Raw genomic sequence first — 27,902 nt, 5'->3', positions numbered from 1 at the left:
TGATAGGAAAAGTAGGAAACAAATGGGAGTGTTTCAAGTTTAATGTGCCTCGAAAAAGTCAAATCGATGGTTGTTCCAATCGAGTGGAAGAGAGATAGATGCGGCGCAAGCGTACAATGAGTGTAACGGGACAGTGTGCGTAACGGGACACTTTTTAGTGAGTGCAGCCGGCGTTAATCGATTTATTAGACGTTGTCACGTCAAAAAACAACAACATTGTAACTTTGTACAAAAATGGCTATGGTTATTTTTGCATGTATGAAACACGTTTATAGAGATATTACTGAGTATTTCTTAAGAAAATTAGCACATAATTATTTTTTAATTGATGTGTCATTCAAGCATAATTCTTTTAAGCCACTGTAAAAGATAATCGAATATACAATAATTGGGCTTGATTTTGTTTTTATGCTTATTAATGAGCATAGTTTTTACTGGAAAGTTTTCAGGGGAACGGTTTACAAATAACTTGAACCATTCTCGGTAAGAACCCGTACCCAATATTTTGCAGTGATTCAGTGTAGTTTTCATGTAAATGAACAAATCGAGAATTGTCTGTAATTTTATATGAATATTTCTCTTCATTTACAAAAGAAAAAAATTACAGTTTTGAAGAGAGTTGACGCGTTCGAATGTTGTTACGTGAACAAGCTTACGCTAAAAAAAAAATAATGTAAATGCAGTGTTATTAATAAAAAAGTGAAATAATGTTGTGTGTATGTTTCAGGATGCCTCTTCAGTGAGAACCTTTGCGATGACATGGTGGAAATGTGTTATGACGGTAAGTTTTTATTTTATTTTATAAATGATGCGCGATCACAATGATACGACAGCGATCTATCGATTTGTTGTGGACGTGCGGATTTCACCTGAACGCTAAAACAAAACCACATGCTTACATATAAGTTTTTTTCTTGTTCTTGCCTACGCTCCAATTATACGACAGCCATACATTTTTACAGTTTTTTTTTATTTTTAAACGACATGTTCGAGAGAAACACATTTAGTTAAATATTAATATTCATTCATTAATATCACCGTGAGTGAATAAATAGCAGATAAATTTATTAAATAAAACTTTTATAATTCACTTATTGTATTACTAATATAACCAACGCACACTGTTAGAAATTATAGTAAATTTGATGGACGTTTATACGAAGAATTTACCTAAAAAAAAGGAAGAATTTGTTGTTATTTCAAATAACTGAATCTTCTTAGAAACAACGCCGTAATTTGATTTGCAAATTGTACGTTTCGTTCTATACAAAAATAAAACTAACACGTGGACAAAAGGTTTTGAAAGGTTTGTTAACATTCCAAGAATATTCTTTTGGATTCATGTTCAAAGAAAGTGAATTCTGGATAACCTGCGTTCTTCGTAAATTGAAGGTGAAATTTTTTAACAGATTAACAGTCTGACCATATTTCGGGGAAAAAAATTCTGACGTTAATTTCAGCTAACGGCGCGTAACGATGCGATGGAAACATATAACTAGAGACCCGGAAACTTCGCAGATTCGTCTGGCTTCAGAGTAGAATTTAAGGTAGTAGGTGTGTTCAACCCATGTTCGCTTTCCCATTGATTGATTTCTTAGCGAGAGCATGTTTATACTCGTTAATCGGCACTACCCGATTCGCTTACTTCTCTCCTAGCTGGGTGTCGTTGGCTCACGGTCATAGAGGGGCGTGTCTAAGTAACTGCGGGCCAATCATGAACACAGTGCGAGAGTGTGAAGGTTTGCATTCTAACTTGCGACTAAATGAATGCGCGAAATTTCCGTGTCTCTACACATAACCTTTCTAATCACCAATGGCAGTTGCACACGCGAATTTCGTCGCGGTGCGCTGTTAAAATATGCGTACTTCCACTTTAAAAAAAATCTGGTTACAAATTATCCAGGGACATTCGTAAATTTACGGACACAAAGTTCGTCTACTTAGTTATTGAATCGAACAGAATATTCTTCTTGGTGTATTAATAATATTAATTAAAATTGGTTACTTACAACAATAACATTAGTATTTTATTTCACGCGTGTTTACCTTTGTTAATAACGAAAGAAAAAAGAAAATCTCGGAAGCAGAATTACGGCGTAGCTACGGCGAAGTTTTCAGCCATGGGAAATTACGAACAACTCTTCCCTTATTTGAGGTGAATCCTTTGTTGAAATGTCTGTATATTTACTGTAATTTATAACAGTGTGACATCACAGACGTGTCAAACATGATTGGTTGTAAAATTATTCAATTCGCGTGGCGTCCAACGCTGTTCATAGTCGATCTGTCGCGTTGTTGTGATTCCAGCGCAAACGCATGGCTAGTACACGAATTTTGTTTGTTTTCGTGCGATAACTAATGTCACACGAATGTTTTGTTGCAGACAATGCTTTCGGCCGCTGCGTTGAAAAAGATTCTCTGGACGACCAAAATTTTTACCAGTAAGTACAGCCTCCTAGCAGTTGTATCAATATATTAGAACTGACGTTGCTGTACGTACAACACTATAAAATTACATGTTCTCCTATATTTTTGTTTATGGATAGGAATGAATAAATAGGACTGCAATAAATCAAAATATTAGGCTTTAATAAAAAAATATTATATTTTTGAGTTGTATGCTATCGAATATTGTTTGAATAGCGTCAATATTTTTTAAAGTTACTGTTGATTTTATTGTGCTTTGTGGAAGTGTTTTATCTTCAGCCTAATATCATTCAAACTTGTTTGTACATTCATGGAGTTTTGATCTCTTCTTAAACATCTGAAGAATATGTGACTCCTAAAATATTAAAACAGTAATAACAAAAGATAAAATACATTTCTTGTAGTATTTCAAACTATTTTTTGGCCACTGGTTTCCAAAGGATTCTTTTGTGAAAGTACAGTTTGGTTTTGTGTGTGCAGATGACTCGGGTTCGAACTACGGTCAGACTATTATGTTTTCTTTTTTCATGGTTTTCAGAAGTCACCCCCGAATAATTTTTAACCTGGTTCATTGCAATAGGCCATGACTGATGTCTTCCCCAAAATCGCTTGTCTGTCTCTTATGACCTACCTGTCGACGAGATTTTAAACAAAAAAAATGGGCGTTCACGTGTTATAAGTTATACTTTTTTTGTTTGTTTTACTTTATCCTGTTTGGCTGACCAAGAAACGGTTGACAAAATTAACTAATATAATGTTTTAAAAAAACGGTGACACATTTACTAATGGATAGACCAGTGGAACCATGAAACTTTGGCATGGATTTTTTTTGTATTTAATACAATTCTTTGAAAGTACGGCATTGCAGTTTTGCACTGTTTGTCACGGAAAAAATTAATTCAAGAATGCAAAATAATAAACCCTGGGCAAAACAGCGAACAGACGGATCCAACGACGAAACTAAACGGGCATTAGGTATTTACAACACAACGACGACAGCACCGGCGAACACAGTATGACAATAAAGTTGCGACTTTTTGGGAAACTGGCATCTGTTCCTGTCATAAGGCACAAACATGCTTATCCATAATGCCGGTTTGTTTTCAGTTGTTTGCTGTGTTTTCCATGTTTTGTTGTCTGTCTGCATTCACTGGTTTGGTTTAAACTGTCTTCGTGGTGGTTAGCCCAATGTGTTTGTCTGTTCTGTTATTTTTTTCATTACTAAATACCTTCCACGGAATTCTTGTGCTGTCTGATATTTAAATCTTGACTGTCTTCTTCTGTGCTGTATTCGTTATATTGTCAACGATACCTGTTTAGTTTCATCGTTGTATCCATCTGTTCGCTGTTTTAACCAGGGTTTCATATTTGGGATTATTTATTTTTTCCATGACAAACAGTGCAAAACTTCAATGGTGTGTATCCAAATAATTGTATTAAATAAAAAATTCTCCTTTGCATAAATCATTTAAAGAACATAATGGATTTGTTGGTTAGGATGTTAACGATCTGTTTCTTTCGTTACTCCTTGATTATAAAAATACAGTTTATAGTCCGTTGCCGTTATGATTCAAATAACCTTATGTTTAGCTTTTATTTCAGATATGAAATAAAATAAAGTTTTAAGACGTAAAATGAGAAATTTTGTCGAGAATCTGTCTTACGTAAACTTTAGGCTAATACATGGAAACATCTAAACAATGCGGTAAAATATAAATTGACATGTGTTAAACTAGCTATTTTACCCGTTATTGAAGAAATTGATCTAGATTTCGTAAAGAAGCGCTATCCTGCAATTGACCTCTCTTCCACTGTTAAATTTATGAAGTTCTTTAATTGAACTACAGTAAACAGAACGAATTAAATGCTGCCAAACCCGACGACAATATCAATGTCTTAATTTACTTGCTTTCTTCCAGAAAATGTGTGGTACCAAACTTGCATGCCAATGCAAACAGTAAGATAAGAAACAAAGAAAGACAGGTAGAAATAAGACCAGAAATAAATCCTTAATCATTGCAGTTAGACAAAAATAATAATTTTTAATAATTGAATGAAATTTCCTAAAAAATAAATACATGTAGGCCTATTTATATTTTTATATACCTATAGGTAGAGACATGCGAAATTCGCGGATTCATTTCGCGATAGGCTAGCATAAAAACAACTATACCTTCGTACCGCTTCTGCGATTGGCCCACATTTTATCCGGGGAACTGTGAGCCAATGGGAAACACTAAACCAAGAAAGTGCCGAATTACGGACAGCCTAGTTGAGACGTCTCACGCGTCAGTAGCCAATGAACAGGTGTCATTTCCGCGAGTATTTAAAGGACTGTGGAGTCTATCTTAGAGGTCAATGAATCCGCGAATTTTGCAGGTCCCTACCTATAGGCTATACGTAAATAGCTTTTGTCTCACAAAAGCTTGTTATTTTTGAGTTTTTCCCGTTCCAAAAATTGTTTCTTCTCCCACCAGTACGGAAGCAGAAAGAAAACTTACGTGGAACGAACTTCGTAATTTGATATAGGTTGTTTGACGAAATAAGAAACGAAGCAGAAAGTCTTCTCTGTTGTCTTTTCTTTTTCCCCTGAGAGAATGAGTTTTTACAAACCGATGGAATGAAGCCCGCGCTACTTCGAAAGGCAATATTAAAAAAAATAAAAAAAAAAAATAAAAAATACTGTTTACATTTTTAAGACAATTGATGACGGGTCTCTAAAGTGTATTTCTTACATAAATAAATACACATTCACCCATATGCAAAATAATTTAAAAATTTTCATCTGACCTTTTACAAGTGTCGGATAATAGCTCCAGTTTAAAATGAAGTTAATTAGTGACTTCATTTGTCACTTGTTTTCAAGTATAATTAAAAAAATTAAACTTAAATATCCCATATTGTAAAATAATATTTTTTTGACAGGGTTTTAGAAAATTCTGCACTCGATAAATAATTATAGCACATTCTCATACAATTCCAGATTACCGGTACGATTAAATAAATGTTAGAAATTATAAAATTATACCTAGAGCATCCGATAATTTATAAATTTTTCTTATGCTTGAACTATAAAAAATTCAGAGAACTTTCGGAAATTGTGAGCTACGGAGAATTTCTGTAAATGTTTAAAAATAACTTTAACTATTGGAGGTACTGGGACAATACAAAGCATAAATGCCCGGGCAAGAATCCGTGCCCAGTATTACTGCGGACAATATTGTGTAGTGATTCAATTGTTTTCATGTAAATGTACAAATTTTCAAACATCTGTAATTTTACATGAATATTTATGTTCCATTTACAAAAAAAAAGTGTACCGAACGCCTTAGTTCATTAAAGCCGCATTATAGGTCAGAGGTCAACGGCGTGAACTTTGCCCTTTGTGATAAAAGCCATTCCCCGGGCACGCATGATAATTAAACCCCCGTGGTGGTTTGAGAAGTAGAACCCCGTATACCCCTTTTTTGGAGTTGGATTGGGGGGGGGGGGGGAGGGGAGGGTTGCTAACTCATTAATAGAGACTTAGTTGTGGAAAAAGTATCTCTCGTGGGATCATGCGGATTGAGTCTTTCTTTATTGGGCTTACCATTTTCCCATTTTTTTGTTGGCAAAATTGACAAAAAATTACTGTAAATTACACAAACTTTCCCATATTTTTCGAGGGGAAAGTTCCAGTTTGGAGGGAAAATTGCACCAGCGAATTTTTTTAAAATATTATATTACGTAACATTTACATAACTTATTCCGATTACTATTTTTTTTTTCAAAATTACTTCTTTCCCTTTTCCGAGCCAAGAACTGAGGACTCCGGTGGGAAATCATAATCAAGTTTTAATTTTTTAAAGTAATTTTTATATTTTAATAATTTTTTATTGTTTTGTATTGTTAACGGACCAAACTTAAGAGGCTTCAATTTTTCATTTTAGGGAATAATATAAAGGGGAAGACACGACTTGGGAAATTCACTTCGGGCCTGAGTCGGCGTATTAGTAGTGTACCTTTAAGGTGTTCATCACTAAAACTCCCTGGTTAGCCATTTCATATAAAAAAAATTGGTTGTCTTTAAAGTCGGTTTACGGACGATAGTTTAACGTGACAACGTCATAACAAAACACTGATGAAATGATTGCATACTTTTATGAATAAAATTGAATCATTTTTATTGAATTATCACTATTTTGTATTGATACAAAGAAGGAATGAAATGAAATTTACAATTTATTGATAAATTTACTTTTATTTGCACTAATTAATTCAAATATGTTTATTACTTTAACGAACAGATTATTTTAACTATTACTTTTATAGGTACATGTTTGCTATTTAACTTCTTCCAATCTGTGTTATTCTGTTAAGGATAGGACGATGATACGAAAAGTAGGAAACGAATGGAAGTGTTTCAAGTTTAATGTGCCTCGAAAAAGTCAAATCAATGGTTGTTCCAATCGAGTGGAAGAGAGATAGATGCGGCGCAAGCGTAGAATCAGCGTAACGGGACAATGTGCGTAACGGGACTATTTTTCGTGTGTGTAGCCGGCGTTCATCGATTTATTAGACGTTGTCACGTCAAAACCACGACTTATCCTGGTCTTCCAATTACGTATTCCGTTGTAAGCACGGCTAACAATCTAGTGTACGGAATAAGGGCGTTCTTGCTGTTCATTTAACAAGTTTTGAATGTTTTTGTTGGCATACCAAGTGAAATCACTAACCCGTTAACTTACTTACATAACCGTAAATTAACAACGATACATGGAAAATTTGTAATCAGCGTACCTCGTAAAAATTAAGATGAAATTTTTTAAATGTGTACCTTGACTCTATATAGTGGCTTTCATAATGTATTTACTAACACAGCTATATTGATTGTGAGAAGTAATGAATTAGATATTATCAGGCAAACAAACCAGTGAAAATTAATTGACTTTATTTTGGTATATATATATATATTTTTTGTGTGTGGCATACCAGACATTTTGTATCTTCTACTAATTTTCTTAGAACATGCTTTTTTTTTTATTACAAAACAGCATCAAGTGTCTCACGTACAATTAAAATCTGTTACTGAGCAATTAGTTGTAAATTAGTTAAATTAACTTTGCAAACTTAAGAAGCTCCCAACCGAGTCAGTTTTGCTAGTATTGTAGTTCTTGTCCCACCCAACAGGTATCGGTAGAGCCCGGAAAAATTCGCGAATTCATTTCGCGACAGGCTAAAATACAAATAGTTATAACTCAGTGCTGCCTCTGCTATTGGCTCACAACTCACCTGTATGACTCTGAGCCAATGAGAAACACCCAACCAAAGCTGTATCGAATCACAGGCTGCTACGTTGGGACGTCTCACACGACAGCAACCAATGAGTGGGTGACATTTGACCGAGTGTGCGTAGAACTATGGAGTTCATCCTACAGGTCACTGAACCCGCGAATTTTTCCGGTCCCTAGGTATCATCTCATGTCACACTAAACATGGTTAAAGTTTCCTCTGTAAAGCTATCGCCACACGGGGCGCCATGCTCGCTATGTTCGCGATGTTCGCTACGCGAGTAAATTGTAGCCAGCTTCACCTCAGGTACCACTGGCCACACACAAAGACTGTGTTCGTTACATTCGCTATGTTGGCGATCCTGGCAACGTCGCCGGGTGTTTGGTTGATCGGCTGTTTTTTTTTTTTTTTTTTTCAAAACGTCTCTGACTTCGCGCATGCGCAGATAAAAACCTAAACATCTGTTTTCACGCGGAATTGGGCTGTCTTCAGTATTTGCTTCTTTTTTTTTGTGAATTTTTTTCTCTGTACTGTGCCTTAAATATTCGTGTCGACGGAAAAAAAAGTTCATTGAAAGATCACGAAAAAAAATAAACATTTTTTTTTTTTAATAAATCGACGGAGGAACAGGATGTGCCGGATGATGACCGGAATTTCGATTCCAAGGGAGTGCTTTACAAACTGAATTGAGTTTAGTCTGAAATGATCCAGAGATTTCTTTTTGTTTCATCGAAATGATGGAATTCTTCAAATTCCCCATATATATATATATATATATATATATATATATATATATATATACACACACACATATATATCGTAGGCTTAGTGCAAAAAGTCAGTAAGTCCAATTTCTGGAAAAAGGCTGTTAGTTCACTTACCAAGTTTTGCTTGCCTAAGATGATTACTGTTATAATGGACTTGCCGAAATAAAGCTAGAATAAAACGTCCACAATCATTCGTTATTTGGATTTCCAGACGTTTTCTCGGCGAATAGAATATTGCCCTTACAACTTCATCTGTGAAGTTAACTTATTTTTCACAAAAAAAAAGTGGACTTACCAATTTTTTCCCCACTAAGCCCGCTATATATATATATATATATATATATATATATATATATATATATATATATATATATATATATATAAAGTTTGCGTACCGCGAGAACCGGTGGGATATGTGCGTGACATCGTCGGAATGGAATTGTTGAATCCCCACACGGGGGGGGGGGGGGGGGGGGTCGCGAACTGGACCGGTGTACCCCCGGAGCAGCGAGTGGAGCGACTGTGGCGAACACGAATGCGCGGTGTTGTATTGCAGGCACGAGCTGGACCGCGCGGGGTTGCGGCTGCTGGAGAAGGAGATGTGGAGGCTGTTCGCGCTGGGCTACCGCTGGAGCCACAGCTACACCCAGTGCGTGCTGCAGCTGCTGCTGGACTCGCTGCGCTACCGGTGAGTAGACTACCTGGCAAGCCTTTCATTCCCCCAGACGAGACAGAGAGCCGCACCCGAAGTTCCCCCGAAGGTCGCTCGGCAAATAACTTTCGACGTGACAAACGTCTAATGAATCGATGAACGCCAGCTGCACGCACGAAAAAAAAAAAGTGTCCCCTTACGCACATTGTCCCGTTACGCCCATTGAACGCTTGCGCCGCATCTATCTCTCTTCCACTCGATTGGAAACAACCCATCGATTTGACTTTTTCGAGGCACATTAAACTTGAAACTCTCCCATTCGTTTCCTACTTTTCCTATCATCGTCCTATCCTTCAACAGAATAAACACATGTTGGAAGAAGTTAAATAGCAAACATGTATAAAAGTTAAAGTAATAAACATATTTAAATTAATGAGTGCAAATAAAAGTAAATTTATCAATTAAATTGTAGATTTCATTTCACTCAATTTTATCCATACAAAATAGTGATAATTCAATAAATATTATTCAATTTTATTCATAAAAGTATGCAATCAGTTCATTAATGTGTTGTTAGGACGTTGTCACGTTAAACTATCGTCCGTAAACCGACTTTACAGGCAACCAATTTTTTATTATGTAGCTATCCAGGGCTAGGAAACCGTTTACATGATTTCACAGTATCTTTAATGCAGCTATCCTAACCTAATCAACCGTCCGCAATGTTTTAAAGTATTTATAACGTAGCTAACCTAACCAAATTGACCATTAGTTATCATGAGTTGTCAAAAAAAAAAAAAAAAAACCGAAGATGCACGATCGGGCGTTTGGCTCTCTCGTCTGTGAAAAGAAGGCTTCCCGAGGCGAACAGGTTCCTTCCAATCGCCGACATGTTCGCCATACTACAACAAACACATCCCACCTTATTCAGGTGGCCAAATTTTATGAAGTGGAAACTTCTATAGGAAGGTTTGGATAGGGAGTAAATTCATGTAAGTCTTCATCGACATGGTCAGGTGACGTGAATGTATGTATGTATATATATATATATATACATACACACACACACACACTCAGTGGTGCGCGCGCATCCAGTAAACATATAACATAGGTCGACAAGTAATGCACACGACATATACCAATACATATCTTATTAACACGCGTCTTCAGTCCCTTTACATCAGTGATGTGCATATGTGAATCGAATGTGTGTATGCGGAAAAAGGTGAGTTTAAAATATAATAATATTCTCATATAGATATATATATAGCTTTGAATAACGAAGAAAACGGAGTCTTTGTAGCAGTGCAACTTAAAAATTAAGAACATCATTATCTATTTTTTTAATACCTAGGTACAATTACTATGCAATGCGTATTTTATACTTAGTAATTTAGGAGTTATTTTACTAACGTGATGAAACAAATTTGTTGTGTGATATTTTTTTCGTAAAAATTGCGAAAAAGTCTCTGATTTTTATAAAAAAATAATTTGGAATATCCAAAAATAACAATTGTTTGTTTATAGTTTTAAATTTTCACCTCTGTCGGCAGTCCTGATGACTGCTTTGACATTTTTTATTTAATACAATTTCCTGAACGTAACTCCATTGCCGTTTCGCATCGTTTGTCACTGGGGGAAAAAAATATATATATTCCTACATGAAAAAAGAAAGAAGACATGAACCCGAATGGAAAAAACAAGCCTAAATCAGGTTTTTGTAGAACAAATGAACCCTACGACGAACATAAACTGGCATTATGGACGACACAACGACGAAAAAACCAGTGCATGTCCAATAAATTGTATTAAATCAAAGATATTGTAACGTTGTAGAGCACATCGCTATGGTTATTATTAGAGACCTGAAAAATTCGCGGGTTCATTTCGTGTTATGCTAAAATGCAAATAATTATACCTTAGTGCTGCTTCTGCCATTGGTTCACTGTTAATCTGGAGGACTGAGGGCCAATTAGAGACCCTCACTCATAGAAGTGTCGAATCACAGGTTACCCAGTCGAGACGACTCACAAGTCAGCGGTCAATGAACAGTTGGCATTTGCCCGAGTGTGTAGAGGATAATGGATTCTATCCTGAAGTTCATTGAACCCGCGAATTTTTCCTGTCTCTAGTTTTTTTTTTTGCAATTATGAAATGAGTTTCTCGAGATAACAAGCATACATTTTTTAAACCATGAAAAATACAATTACATATTCAACAATTGGACCTTTTATTGTTGTATCGTGCTTATTATGTGCGCAGTTAACACTGTAAAGATATTGATTGAACGGTTCGCAAATGACTTTAACTGCTGGAGGTACCGGGAAGACACACAGCATAATGCACCGGGTAAGAATACGTAACCAGTATTTATGCGAACGCTATTTTGTAGCGATACATTTGTTTTTATGTAAATGTACAAAATTTACAACTATTTGTTATTTAGCATTATTATGTATGTTCCATTCACAAAAAAAAAAAAAGCTTACAGTGTACCAATAGCTTATTCTAATCCGAGAAAGAATTCAGTACTACCACCATATCAGTTTTTAACAAGAATTTTTCCCCCAGCAAACTATGTCATATTCAATTTAGAGTTAACTAAAATTTGTTAGATTAAAAAATATATATTTTTTTTAGCATTACAGTAAAAATACAGTTTATAGTTCAAAGAATACTAGTTTTGTCACTACTGCCTAAGCTACTGTGGTAAATTAAATAAAATATTTTATAGTCAAATAAAATTTTATAAGTTATTTAAAAAATTTATATTTAGCATCACAGTAAACAATCAAAGTTAACTGCTGTGGTATTTATTTTTCAGTTGAATAAAAATCTTGCGCCAATTTGGATTATTGAAAAAAAATATATTTATCATTCAATGTAAAATAAAATTAGCTCAAATAATAATCGTCTATTCTCGTATGAAAATATTATTACTATACATACAGTTGTATTCAAATAATTGTAAAAAAAAAAAACATAAAAGTTTAACGGCACTGCCAGACTAGCGTTAATTGAAGCTTGGAACTCGCAGTACCTGTCGTGATAGTGTGCGATAAGGGACTGCAGATGCAACAGGCCATACAAGCCGCAGTGTAGAGATTGTTTCATACAAGCGGTCATTGTCGGGCCGCGGTCGAGGGTTTGCGAAGTGCCGTTCATCAGAGATCAGGGAAACATGCAGATGGAGCGTGTGGTCAGATTCTGGACGAGGGGAGATTAAGCCCAAAAGGTGGAGGGGTTTTTCCAGTTAACTACACGTACCAATATGGCGGCCGTTTGTTCTCAAATGTGTCAGCTGTAACTGTATTGGAGGTTAAATTAGAGAACAAATCTCAACTCGTATCATTACATTTGTATTACGAAGATTTGTTTTGGACTTTTAATATAGGTACATAAACATATCAACCAGTAATATTTCGATCTCGGTTACAGCTTAACTACATCGTTAGTAAAAGCAGGCTAGAAAATCTGATACAAATATAAACAAATGTCCGCCATATTGGTATGTAAAAATCAGAGAAAAAAATGGGGGAAAAAAACCGCTTCACGTCTGATCGCTAATGCTTCATCTGTATTCTTTTCTAGTCTCAGCTCCAAGCATGCATGTGCGTTTGAACCTAGAGGTCAATGAATCCGCGAATATAAAATATAAAATTATTCACCAATTTTTTCACTTAATTAAAGTACACTCATTTCGTTATAAATAGGTTATTTTGATGCTGTTTGTTGTTTTTTTAACTTCTTTTTATTTATTTTATTACATTTGGGTACAAATCATTTTATTTCTATTGTATCGAGTGATTTCGTTTGATGTACTAGGTTTCCCACTCATATCCGTATATGTGGGTTTATTTCGTTTCCATTATTATCGTTTAAGATTATTTCGGTTATTTCACGGTAATATGTTTTCGCAAGAAAACTTATTTTATACATGCAAAAATAATCATAGCCATGTGCTGTACAAAGTAACAAATCTGTCTTGTTGTATTACAAACCATTACTTGGCAATTAGTTTCCAAAGGACTCTTTTGTAAAAGTACAGAAAAAAATGTTTCTGCGTAAATAAGGCAAAATTTTTAATTTCTAAGAATAAAATACGGTTGCGGCTTTAAAACTATTAAAACCAATAATTTGTGTTCGGTTCCCATTGCTTCTCCTTAATGCTGCCAAACAAAATATCCCCCCCCCCCCCCCCTTCCCGGGTAGTTTTAACTGTTGCAGTTTGTATCCATTAGACTGACATTTTTGGGTAGACAGCTAAGTTATTATTTATGATATAGATGATGTTTCATAAAATATTATGCAAATATTGGTTTATATAAGCTGATATTGCAATTGTAAGGTTTTGTGCGCTCAATGAGGGCTTTGGAAGCGGTTGGGCTATTAATGGACCCGATTTTCCTGGCTGTATTGAAGCTTTATACTTTATCGAAGTGCTACAGGTACAGTGCACACTGGGTCGTAAATTGGTGCAGGACTCTCTGGAAGTGAAATGTAAATATTGGTTTCCTATATTCGGAATAGGAGGGGAGGGGTAGGCGGAAAGTCTCTGCCGAGATTGGAAGTTTTCATGAAACTCTTTAAAGTTTATTCCTCCCCCCCCCCTTTTTTTCCCCTCCTTTTATCGCTCCGACAGCGCCATCTTCCTGAAATGGTGTTAGTTCGAAGCTGGGTTCGCAACAGTCCGACACATGCGGTGAAAAAGAATTGCGTCATTGTGAACAGATTTTTTTTTTTTAACCGCGCGGCAAAACTGAAACAAACTGCACAGAAAAAAAACATTACCTGTACTTTTACAAAAGATTCCTTTGGAAACCAGTTTAAGGGATGTAGTTTGTAATACTACACGAAATATATTGTATCTTTATACAATATATGGCTCTCGCTATTTTTACAGAACTGAAATACTTTAATTTTGTGATAATGCTTTGTATTCATAACGAAAATTGGCGCATAGTTTCATTCAAGCGTAATTTTTCTAGACCATGTAAAAGAGAATCGAATATTCAACCATTTGACTTTATTTTGTTTTACCGTGCTTATTAATAAGCACAGTTAAAACTGGATAGCTATTAAGGGAACGGTTTACAAATAACTTCAAGTGTTGGAGGTACTGAGACAACACAAAGCATAAATGCCAGGGTAGGAATCCGAACTCAGTATTACTGTGAACACTATTTTGTAGAGATACGGGTTTTTCACGTATATGTTCAAATAAAAAAATACCTGTAATATTATACGGATGTTTGTTTTATTTACAATAAAAATTTACATTGAACGAAAAATGTATAAATATAACATCTTTTCATGCCGTTATATATGACGACAGGCATCACTATAGACAAGTTTGTTTTAATGACCCTTTAAGATTAAAAAAAATCTTTTTATATAAATTTATTTTATTAGACAGAAATCATTATACGTAGGAACTTGAAATAATTAAAAGATTTCACAAAAGTATTTAGTAATCAAAACCTCAAAAATACAGGTACGACCAAACGTTTAAGACTATTTAAAATTTTTATATAATAAGTTTGGTTTTAAATTTCTAGTAGAAATTGCTTCTTAAGGCCAATGTCTCTATTTAAAACTGCTTTTAATTACTTTGACATCTACTTCAATATTTTATAAAATAAAATAAAGGCTATGATAAATTTTTCTCCGGTCTTCTATACTAATTAGTTCTTCTTTAATAATCACAGTTTTTAAATCAATATAAGTACGTAGTATTGCGAGAGGTACTTTTTGTTTGTTTGTCCAAAAATACAGAAATTTACAAAAACTCCAAATTTCTCAGAAACCATAAAAAAAATTACTGTAGTAAATATTTTATAGAACTATAAATTAAGCTTTGCTTGACAGAAACAAATAAAAAAAAATTAAGTGTTAACTAAGTTATTTAATACGATTCATTACAGTGTAACTTAAGAGTCATAAAATTCATAATTAATTTACTTCAGAAACGTATAAATAAAAAATTATCATTTTAATCTACTGATGGTCTTAAACTTTTAGTCTAACCTGCAGAGTGCACAAAATATGATTGTGCTGTCAACGCACAAATGTAACTATTATTGAAAAAAAAAATATTCTGAGGCTTGTTTCAGTTATTACACTTACGTGATACGTTGGAAAAAAAAAGTAAGAAATATGAGCGAGTCTTCCATTACTCGCCAGATATGTGTAAACATCTAACCTTGGTAACAAGCAAATTCATGTGTTCTCATGTTACAAATATACTTAGAATACGAAACTCTGACACGAAATTAAACGTAAAAAATTGGTTGTCTGTAAAGTCGGTTTACGGACGATAGTTTAACGTGACAACGTCAAAACAAAACATTGATGAAATAATTGCATACTTTTATGAATAAAATTGAATCATTTTTATTGAATTATCACTATTTTGTATGGATAGAAAGGAGTGAAATGAAATCTACAATTTAATTGATAAATTTACTTTTATTGGCACGCATTAATTCAAATATGTTTATTACTTTAACGAACAGATTATTTTAACTATAACTTTTATACATGTTTACTATTTAACTTCTTCCAATCTTTGTTATTCTGTTAAGGATAGGACGATGATAGGAAAAGTAGGAAACGAATGGGAGTGTTTCAAGTTTAATGTGCCTCGAAAATGTCAAATCGATGGTTGTTCCAATCGAGTGGAAGAGAGATAGATGCGGCGCAAGCGTACAATGAGCGTAACGGGACAAAGCGTAATGGGACAATGTGCGTAACGGGACAATGAGTCATCCTTTTTCGCTCGTGCAGCCTGCGTTCATCGATTTATTAGACGTTGTCACGTCAAAAATTCTTTACAAAATTAACGAGAATGATAAACATACACAAATTGTGTTTTTAAATAAATTTCTCGACGTGAATCACGCTAGTTTCGGCACCCGCCGCTAGAATTCGTTGCCGTAGCAGCTATGTCGACTTTAGAATCATTCGATTTACAGAGCGAAAGGTTTAACTATAAGTTATAATAAAACGGCTCCAATAAAATCGAAAAAGACAAAAAAAAATTACCCCTGCTTTAAACCTGATTTTAGAAAATGTATTTAATTAAAATACTGCCCATCTTGTTACAATTCACTAAAAAATTAATACTATGAAGCTTACCTTTGGCTTTGTGAACTGTGGTTCACGCCGTCAGCCACAGATGACTGCACAACGGTTACACATTTCCGTTCCACGCGTTTACGGTTACACATTTCCGTTCCACGCGTCTTCCGTTCCATTCACGAAATTACTCCTACCAAATGCCGTACACCAAGAGCTAAGTTGTTTACACATTATAAATCTTTCAATTCGAAAAGTCTACAGCGCCCGCGAATTTCGTCATGCTGACGTCACAGATGCGTCAAACGTGATTGGTTAGAAAATTAATTATTCTCGGCCACCGCGTGGCACCCGTTAAGCTAATGAAATTCCGTCATGAAACCACCTGGTAATCGTCTGCTGAATAAAACTACAGTTTTTTTTCCCCCAAGGGACGTCGTGAAAAATGTTCTTTACCTTTCATGAACAATGGGCCGCCAGTGTGATGCTTCGAACAAAACAAAGAATACATGAAATACCCTCGCTTGCATTTCGTTTCGACGAAAATGCATTCATAACACGGAATCCTCGGAATAACAAACAGCAGCACGCTTTTAACGGAAATAAATCCTAACGGATTTGTTCCATTGTGTTGAGTTTAAATTTAAAATATGAAGTGGTATTGGAACTTTTTATAAGCAATTGTTTAATTCTCCCGTTTTGTATTTTTTTTTTGGTGAATATAGAAAAGTCTTCTGTTGTTTTATATTTATAATCGCAAAAACTCGTACTTAAATTTGCTCTGGAGAAAAAAGGTCAATTTTGTTGTTAATAGGCCGATACGGGGATAGTTTATTTCTTAAGGACCTTACGTTTGATGTTAGAAGCTTGGGACTTGCCTTTTGTGTGCGTTATGGCATATCCCGGCGTATACGTCGCTTTATGACTGCAATTGGAAGCTTCGGTCACCTTCCGTCTTTGGGAAGCCTAAGATGTACATCAAGTTCTGTCCCAGCCCGATTATACCCGAACAATTCACCTTCGGCCAACCTCGGGTTTATTTATATATATTTATATATTTCTCTGTTTATTTTAATTTAGCTATATACTAACCTAACTAACCGTCCATAGTGTTTTAAAGTGTTTTAATGTAGCTAACCTAACCGACCACTTTTAATATTTGAATTCATTTTTCATTGCGCAAAAATAAAACAAATCACGAAGTTGGCCGAAGGTGAATTGTTCGGGTGTAATCGGTAATAGCAGAACTTGATGTGCATCTTAGGTCTCCCTTCCGTCTTTGCTCCAACCACGATCATGCACGAATGTCCACGAAAGTAAAGCTTCGAACAGAGGACTTTAGAGCAGTACATTGCCCTCGTATCGGCCACTTTACTCTACTGTGTGTTGCCCTTTCGTTGTATTAATATGAATGTTGAGTCGTTATTGACGTATAAACATCATAGCCCTTCTCCTTAAGGTGTTTCTTGCGACCTTAACAGTTGTCCTCAGATAACATATTTTCTTAAGTGCTTTGGCGCAGTTTATTATTTACTTGGCTTCTGTAAATAACTAATTATATCCTTTAGATTTACATTTCACCACCTCAGCTGAAAATAATTATCTTAATTGAAACCAATTTAAATTTGAACTTATTTTTAAAGTTTATTTTCTAATTCGCATTCGGCGAGAGTAGTTTCGTGGATGAAACTGAAGTCGCGTGGAACGGAAATGTGTAACCACGGTGCTGCAATCTGTGGCAGATGGCGCGAACCATAGTTCACAAAGCCAAAGGGAAGCTTTAAAGTATTAAATATTTAGTGAATTTTATATAACAAGATGGTCAGTATTTTAATAAGATTCATTTTCGACAATCTGGTTTAAAGCAGGGGTTTAGTAATTTTTTAAAAGTATTTCACGCTCTTATCGGAGCCGTTTCATTATACAGTTTTCTCTTTCACTTTGCAAATTGAGTGTTTCGTTAGTCGACGTAGCTGCGCCGGCGGCGAATTCTAGCGCCGGGTGCGGAAACTACGTGTGATTCGCGTCCATAAATGTGGTTGAAAACGCAATTTTTGTTTATTTATGATGCTCTGCATCGTTTTGTTTAATGAATTCTACGTAAAATCTCGTGTCCGAGATTCCTATTGTAAATTTATTTGCAACACGAGAACACATGAATTTTCTCGTTACCGTGGTTACACACATCTCTGACGATTACTGAAAGACTTGCGCACTTTTTTTTTTTTTTTTTTTTTTGTTTTCTCTCTCCTGTTGGTAAGCCAATATTTATATATTAAAAAACGTAGGAAATACCAAACCAAGTTTTCTCCCTAGAGTGGTCGTCAGACGATAACAAGGTCTTAAAAATAACATAATTACTGTTACTGAAACAAGCCACGGATCTTGCTTTGCTGAACATTTAAAAACTGGATTGGTAATGCCATCCCCTAAAATAAATAAATGCGACCAGCATTGCGAATTTGTAACGCTGATCTATAATATTTTTAATTATGACGAATAAGTAGGGACTGGAAAAATTCGCGTTTTCGATGACTTTCAGGATAGACTACACAGTCCTCTGTATACTCAGGAATATAACGCCAGTTTTTTGACTGCTTATTTGTGAGTCGTCTCAACTGGTTTGCCTGTGATTCAATGTTTCTTTGGTTGAGGGATTTTAATTGGCTTATATAAACTGCGGCCCAATCACTGAAACAGCAAAAGGTAAACGTATTTAGATTCTTATCTATCGCAAAATTAATACGCGATTTTTTCCGGTTTCTGAGTAGCGTACATCTATACTGTTAAAATGCGTTCTTATTGGACCACGTGACTACCCCGAATAACAATAAACCAATAATCACATTTAAGAACTGGAAACATTCGTGGTTTCAGTGATCTCAGGATAGAATCCGCTATCATTTCTGTACTCGGGCAATATCACTTACTCATTGGCTCCTGACTTGTGACACCTGTTGACTGGGGGCCTTTCGATTCGATAGTTATTCGATAGTAAAGGGTTTTACATTGGCTCAGAGTCCTTTAGGCAAACTGGGGTCCAATCACTGAAGCAGCATGAAAGTAAAAGAGTTTGGATTCTAGCCTATCGCTAAATGATTCCACGAATCACTAGAAATTGGACCGGAAGGTAAACCTTCCGCCGTTTGAACTTGAGTCACTCTCTTAGTTAGCAAAACCTTTCACCGTTTAAACTTCAGCCACTAGCTTTGTTAGCAGAACCTTCCGTCGTTTGAATTTTGCCACTAGCTTTGTTAGCTAAACCACTTGGCTGGTGGTGACAAGTGATGTGTAGAGACCTGTAAAATTCGCGGAATCATTTCGCGATAGGATAGAGTCCAAATACTTTTGACATTATTTTACTTCACTGATTGGGCCACAGTTTATCTGAAGGACTCTGGGCCGATGAAAAATTTTTAACAGAAGAATTAGCGAATCACGATCATTCCAGTCAACAGGTGTTACGAGTCTGTAACCAATCAGCAGATGTAATTTTGAACGAGTGCATAGAGGATCATGGAGTCTATCCTTTAGGGATTTGAAATCGCGAATTTTAAAGGTATCTAGTGATGTGTCCTGTTGTTTGCAGGAAGGATACGGACACAGATCTGTGCGAGCCGCTCATCGACCAGGACCTGGAAGCAGCTGTCAAGGCCATCAAAGGAGACGAGGAAGTGAGTATTGAGCGTCTCTTGAGCCAGTCTTGAGACAGTCTTGAGCCTCACGCATCTCGTATCACACCGATGCCCCCAGCTCACTCCAGACGAACCAAGACATAGTACACCTCGACTGTAAAAAATATAAATTCTACAATTTCACACGAATATATTTTTTTAAGCACCACATTCTCCATCAGTGTAAGTGTAATTTCACAACTACATTCAATTTTTAGCCATGAATAATATACAACCTTTTTACTAACAAACATATCCTGGTTCAATTATGGAATTATAATATTTACTTTAGGTAATGAAATAACTAAACCAACACACTTACTAAAGGTTATTAGAGTAGAAAAGAATCTTGTGTATTCTTAGTCTTGTGCTCAAGTAAAAATACTATCACAATTGTGAAAGTATAATTGCTAACGTTTGTACAGATATCATAGCTGTTGGCGTCTTTTTACTTTGTGATGTATAAATGTATGCTCAGGCATTTAACAGAACTGTCAGTTAATTTTGTTCTAAAGTTAAGTAAATGTACAATAACAATGAACATGTCAATTTGTAATGGTTTCAAAAATATTCTTTTTGTAGTTTTATAGCTATAAATGAACATTTGGTCTTCGGAGAAATTTTTTTTATTTTGTCGCTTCTGACAAACTTAGTGATTTAGCGGAGTATCAAACTTACGTTCTTGTCGTTGTTAGTGTAGCGTTCTAAACTCTTGTCCACAGTACTCACTAATCAATCACTGTGCAATAACAATACTACTTTCGTAACTTAATGTGAATTAAATTGAGATTTGTCAGTATAAATTGAAAATTACATTTATTTGCAGTTTCTTGGTAGTTTTAAATTATACTGTGCCAAAAATTTTGCATTTTACAATGACGTATGTGTGTGCCTACAAGTATAATGTACAGAAAAAAAGGGACATTTTTGTGAGTGTAATTTAATCTCTACATCCAAATCTGTAATTTAAACACGTTAGTTATTTTAATAACATGTGTAAGTTCGTGTATTTTTACTGAAGCCTCTAGCACAATGTGATTTTCTAGAAAAGTATATGTAAAATTGCACCAAAAGTACTAGTTTTTCAAAACTACTCTTATACTTATCCCACTGTCATCTTGTTTGCAGTTTTTGTAAATAACGGCATGTAGTTATCAGTGTTAGTAAACAAACATCGTATTTTGCTTTACAAGTTTCTTTTGGCGATTGTGTTCTACTTTGAGAACTGTCAAGTTTGAGGAAACGTTTCCACGTCACAGTTTTTATTGGGGTTTCTTTATGCTTCAGTACATTTTATAGCAAGTTAACTTCATTGTTTCAAATGTAGATGCTAGTTTAATAATTTAATATGTATAATCTTTAAATTTGGTCGTTACATATGGTTGGACTTCCCGTCTAGTTGACAGGGTCGTAAGTACCTACTTACACAAGATAAAACTCTAAAAAAAATAATCAGGAAGTAATCAGCTTTTGCCTATAGTGAGAAACTGTTTCATCATTTGCATGGGATAATTTCAAGACGTGGCAACTGAAATATGGATTATCTGTACCTTAGCGGATTTTGTCCATTGCACCGCTTCGCTATGTTGCAGAAGTAAACAGGTTATTGTGTAAATATTTTTTACGTTATTGGAATGCATCGACATTATATTGCGAGTTAACTTTTAATTTTCTCTCCACTATCAAATAAAGCTCATTCTGGTACACAAAAGAACTTAAATTGAATAAACCCGTCGCAAAATAAAAATTTTGATATGCCGGCCCTCTTAGTAGGTAAAACCATATCTGATACCTGATAGGTACGTATTCACCCTTCAACAATTTCCTTCTTTAAATTTCTTTAATACAGCCACTTCACCTTTTCCAATTTCATCCAGATTACACTTTCACCCGCAAGTAAAAAATTACTCGGGTGAAAAAAAAAATATCACCACATCTTCTACATGCTTGCCAACCTCTGAAGATATCAAACGAGCAGTGACGTGTTTTTATCTGAAGAACTTCAATATTTATTTTCAAAGATGGGAGAGGCTGCGTACATAAAATGTAGAACGATTTCTTTAGTTGCGTGAATACATTAGTTGATTGAATTTTTTTTATAGATAAATGATCCTTGTCTCTATAATTACGACTAAGCTGTCTACGTCTATTCTACGGGTTTAAAATAACGTTGAGCTGTAGCAAAGAAATGAGCAGAAGTGAATTAAACTCGAACATTTTTGAACTATAACTTTGTGGGCCTGTACTTTGTTTTTACGAACGAAAACACTCGAGCATAAAAAAAAAGCATAGTCATAATGAACTCCCAGCAGTGAAAGGTCACCGCCCTAAATAATTGTTCTAACCTTAAAATTATTTAATAGCGTCTGATTGTATTAATTGTCTATTAGTATTTAGTAAAGTTCGGTTTTCTCTGGATATTCCGTTCACAGTAAAACCACTTAATTGTTTAGATATTTTCTGTAGCCTTAAATCTTGATGAGACTCAACTGTTTCATAATATAGGCCCTGCTACAATTGACTTGTCCCATGCAAATGTCCGTTGGACACTACTCGCCGATTGGTCCACGTGACCCTGTGATGTCATGTCTCTTGTCCCTTCGTCCCTATCCCACCATGTCCCATGCAGATGGCGAACTTTTATAATTTTGTCCCTTATTGATGTGTCCCATGCTGGAAGAACTTTAAAAACATGCGAACAAGAAGTAAACAAATATCGATGAAATGAAAAAAAAATGTAAATACATAAGCGTGCAGGAAAATAGTAGTGGTGTAGTATACAAAAATAAACACAGTAATTTTTGTAAATAGTTTGTGAATTGACTACTGTGAAGCTAAAATGGAAGTAACTACGGACGAGGTGGACGAGATATTAATAAGTGCTGTTCAATTACGCCCCGAATTGTTCAACATCAAAGACAGAAACTATAAAAACTATAATTATGCTCGTTGTTTACAAAACATTAATTTCTTCCGGGATTTTGTGGCCTCTCAAATAATAAACGGCCACAACACTTCAGAAATATAAAAAAGTAACGTTAAAATGTCTCCCAAAACTACTGCACTCTAGTGGTGGTATTTGAAATGTTTACATTTGGACAACTTGGGACATAACTGTTGTGGCAGCACATTTTCATGAGAGCATGGGCCAAACTGCCATGATGGACCAAGGGACCAAGGGACATGGCAATTGTAGCAGGGCCTTATCTGTACCAACGCTAAGTTTTAATGTATGATACAAGTAAAGTAACATTAAGAAATTATTTAAAACTGTTTTATGGAGATAATTCTTTGCTGGTTTAAATTGTTATGTCATAGAAAAACCCCAAGAATATAAAACAAAGCATCACGGAAAATAAGCCCAACGCCTAGAAATCACAAAGAATTTTGTGGAAGGAATTTAATCGGAAATATAACGCAGCACAACCGAAAAAAAAGGGGGAGATGAATTGTTGCCCGTTGGATGGGCAGTCCTTCAGGATTTTTCTGGCAATGGTTTGTTTGTACAGCGACTGGAAGGGCAGCCCATCCAATTTCTGAAAACATGTTTCTTTAAGTGTTTAAATAATCCTGAAAACTTGCCCCTTGGAAGGGCAGCCCATCAGGATTTTTCTTACAGTAGTGTTTTTGAAAGATTGTCTGAATTGTTGTCCCTTGTATGGGCAGCCCATCAGGATTTTTCTGACAGTGGTGTTTTTGAAATGTTGTCTGAATTGTTGCCCCTTGTATGGGCAGCCCATCAGGATTTTTCTGACAGTGGTGTTTTTGAAATGTTGTCTGAATTGTTGCCCCTTGTATGGGCAGCCCATCAGGATTTTTCTGACAGTGGTTAGTTTAGGTTAGGTTAGGTTAGGTTAGGTTAGGTTAGGTTAGGTTAGGTTAGGTCATTTTACAAACTAACCACTGTTCGATTTTGACATTCCAGAGCAAGTAATATTCAGACAAAGATGTCAAGGGATTGCTTCCCCCGTTAGGGCTTCAACTATGACCAGAGGCCAGGGCTACCCATCCCAGCATAGTCACCACCTTTGCCCCATGCCTCGCTCGGCTAACCAGACAGTTGGCTTGTGTTCTCAGCCCTTTGACCTTGTCAGCACAGCTGGCGCCTGTACCGTCTGTGGCAGGAGCAACTGGACCCCAGCAGCGTGGCGATAGTCAAGTTCACGCCGAGCGACTCGGACCCGCACGCGGTCTACGCCGACGAGGTCTACTTCCCGCCCGACTCGGACGAGGAGGCCGCCAGACGGAGCGAGCTGAACGAACGGGCCTCCGCAGGTAGGCTTCCCGTCCACGCCACTGGGAACACTCTGCACGCGCGACCTTCTCTCGCCAACAACCAACGCACATGTGCATTTTTAAATTATTTACTAAAATATTACCTGGGTAGGCTGTATTCTGGACTACAGCCCCCCAGGGGCATGTTTCTTGAATTCCTATCGCACTGAACCGGTAGGTATTCAATATTATAAAATGTAATGACATAATGAAAATAAATGTTAATTATTAATGAAAATCAATAAAAATGCTGAATGTTTACTTTAATTTATTAATTTTATTTAGTTATCAAATAATATTGCAAGAATGTATAAAATATAATGCAATTAAATTATACATACAAGAACATGAACTTACTTTTATAAATATACATTAAAAAATTTCACAATAAATAACTGTTTTTAATTATAGGAATGAGTTTTCAATTACAATTACTGAAAAAATAAGATTTAAAAACAACTATATAATTTTTATTTGTATGTAGACTTTTTTTTCATAGTGTGAAAAATTGGTTGCATGTTGCGCGCACACAGTAAAAAAAAAATCTCTCTCATATATATATACACACACACACCTACACACCTATACGTGTTTAGGGCCCTATTCGAGGACCCCATTTGTTACCCTTAAATAGAGGACCTGAATACACAAACACTAACATAGCTTCCGAGGACAATTACTTTAGCAAGCATATCAGAGGACCTGTCAGACTGAGGACCTTTACACAAGGTGTGTCTGGTGCTTTATCCGAGGACTGTAAAGTTTTACAGTTAACTGCAGGACTAGCAAAATCAGTATACATGTTTCAACAAGACAGGGTTCCTGGTAGTCGTGTAGTCGAACCAGTGGTCCTTGCTTAGGTGATACGGAGTCGAATCTCGGGGTTCTTCCGTTCTCTTCCCTCGATAATCCCGCTGCTGCTCCATTTACATTTGACTTCGCTTCATCGTTACTAAATAACTTACCTATATTTTATAATTTCCGTAAAAGTTTTTTTGTTGATAAAAACAACTCATCCGAATTTGTGTAAACATACAAAAACACATATATATTATAACTGAATTACAACATATATTTCGTTCCAATAACTTCATTTATTTAAATGATATTCACGAAAAAGTTGTTATGGTAATTAATTTTTCTATTAATTGATTTTTTTAACTATGTATTACAACTCAATATTTGTAAGAGAACCCGTAGAACACAGTTTTTCAGTTCTATATGTTCCAATTCCGATATTAAAATAATGTTTTATTTGAAGACATCAATTCTGCTGGTATTTAACGAAGGTAAAACTAGTGATTTAAGAACAAAAAGTAAGACCTATATCCTACTTATCGTATTAAAGGAAAAATTTAATTTTCATACATATTAACATAGAAATCTCAACATATAAACTAATTAAAAAAAAAATTCTCAACAAAATGTTTAAACAACAGTGATATCAATAATAAGAGTGATACAATTAGAAAAATGTATTCAGTTACATTTTATTACAATTTATAAAATAAAAATATAATAAGTTTTTGGTAAGAGAATAAATACTTTCCGAAATTCTTGTCCATTACGATTGTTATTAGTTTCACGAAGAAACTGAATTACGAAATTAAATAAGAACTATATCATACGAAAAACAATGGACATAAAATTGTTTAGAATGATGTTTCATGTTTAATATGAGGACCGCATGGTTATATTTACACACCATTTTAAATTCAATTCTTAACCGAAGACAGTGTATTGCACCAATCAATCTAAGGACTTTTACACAGTTTGATATATACTATTCCATATTTAATAAGAGGACCGCTTGGTCATTTACACATCAGTTTAAGCTCAATATTTAAACGATGACTGTGTATTGTACCACTTTAACACAGTTGGATATATTGTTCCATGTTTAATAAGATGACCCCATGGTCATTTACACACCAGTTTAAAATCAATACTTAACCGAGGACTGTGTATTGTACCACTCAATCTAAGGACCTTTACACAGTTTTATATGTTTTCCATGTTAAATAAGAGGACATCATGGTTTTATTTACACGCCAGTTTAAACTAAATACTTAACTGAGGACTGTGTATTGTACCACTCAATCTAAGGACCTTTACACAGTTTCCAGGGTGGAGAATATACCACCCTGTTGTTTTTGTGTTTCTGGCGCCACTTCCCCCCACCCCCATCCACACCGCTATGCCCGCTCCCCAACATGCTCCATCGCAACTTGCAATTCGTGGAAACGTGCGACTCTACACAAAATCAGCTCAACACGTGTGTCTTCTCCAGTGCTGACAACTTCTTCGTCGCTCAGTGGCGGATCCAGCTTCAAGTTTAGGGAGGGACCGATGACCTAATACCTCCTACTTTAATTGTGCGTCCGAAAATTTCGAAAACTAACAGCTTCTCAAGAGGCTATTTGAACACATGTATGACGTCACGTAAACTAAACAAGTATCACAAAAAATTAAAAAGTATTAAATTAAAATATTGAACCAAATTCTAAAGGTAAGATGCGGCAGGGAGCCTTTTATATTTTTTCACACTTCAGTTTTCCCATAGTTTTTTTTTTCTTTCAATGTGAAGTAGAGGAAAATCATAAAACGTTACCTGGTCCTAATCATCACAGTGAACCGATATTTATTTCCAAACCTGGCCTTCCAACGTGCGCCAACGTACCACAAAAACTCATACAGTCCCCTAAACTTTGTATTTTGAAATACCTAGATTCCTAATCTACCAATTTCTAAAAATACCAAATAAATATTAGAATAAAATGTACTTATAAACAAAGTCTTCATCATCAGCTTACATAAATTAATTTTTTACATGTCAGATTTTTATAATAATCACATACCAAATTGTATTTTTGTCGCCATAATTTTATTAGTTTAGAAATTTCTCTTGCTTCAAAAGGTTGAACCTTTTTTTTTTTTTTAAATTGAGAATGTTATGTTTTTTGTGCATTTTCCATTTGCATCTCCTAAATGAAAAAAATTATAGTTTCCTATTTTAAAATTTATTCCATTGTATAATCTATTCTCCTACAAAATACTAACAAATCACAGACAATACTTTAAAGGTTCTGTCATCATGTAGATGAAAAGAGACATAGATAGATACGTCAATTTCTTCAATACCAACTGGAGACTGTTCAGTCTTGAAAAGAAAGACGTATGCTCATATGTTTAAAGACAGAGAACACTTATGAAACTGATTATACGGTAGAAAATTTTTGTATTTATACATATTTAATGCACGTATGTATATCTGTACAGTAAGTTTAGGCTAAGGTTATTCTTCGAATAACTTTTGTTTCTGCTTTGATCGAAAACTTTTGAGGACGAGATACATTCCGGTAATGGTATTTATGTTTTTATAGTACTTCATGAAAGTTGTTTAATTCTATGTGAGTGAAATGTACAAATTAAATATACGAAACATATAAAGAATATCAACTTGAAAGTGTTAAAAATAATAATAAAGTTTTATAAAAAAACTATGTGATTATCACTATTTGTGGCCTTATGTGTTCTTATTTTATTAGCATGCCACTGTTTTAAATAAGTAATGAAGATGGTGTCGGTGAACGTTAGTTTAAATGTTTTGCATAGCATATCAGGATATATGCAAGGAGGTTGGGCAAAGGGGCATTAGTTCAGGTGACTTGTCAAATTGTGTGGGTTGGGGAGAAGTGGGTGGAACTTTGTGTATAAATGTTGTTTATTTATTTATACACAAATAAAAAAATATATTTT

At 35.1% G+C, this 27,902-nt stretch overlaps 1 protein-coding gene across 1 annotated transcript in view; it reads left to right on the top strand.

The window, feature by feature from the left end:
- Positions 1-27,902, top strand: part of LOC134539704 (receptor-type tyrosine-protein phosphatase N2) — a 251,035-nt gene that overhangs the window by 123,881 nt on the left and 99,252 nt on the right. The window contains exons 2-6 of the mRNA XM_063381924.1: positions 728-781; positions 2,384-2,441; positions 9,022-9,153; positions 19,784-19,868; positions 23,993-24,143. Of these exons, the coding sequence (XP_063237994.1) occupies positions 728-781; positions 2,384-2,441; positions 9,022-9,153; positions 19,784-19,868; positions 23,993-24,143 (480 nt within the window). The remainder of the gene's footprint in view (positions 1-727; positions 782-2,383; positions 2,442-9,021; positions 9,154-19,783; positions 19,869-23,992; positions 24,144-27,902) is intronic.

This window comes from Bacillus rossius, chromosome 15 (genome assembly GCF_032445375.1).
Source record: "Bacillus rossius redtenbacheri isolate Brsri chromosome 15, Brsri_v3, whole genome shotgun sequence".
NCBI classification, from domain to species: domain Eukaryota; kingdom Metazoa; phylum Arthropoda; class Insecta; order Phasmatodea; family Bacillidae; genus Bacillus; species Bacillus rossius.
Note: the sequence above shows the minus strand (reverse complement) of the source record. Positions and strands in the feature narration are given on the sequence as shown.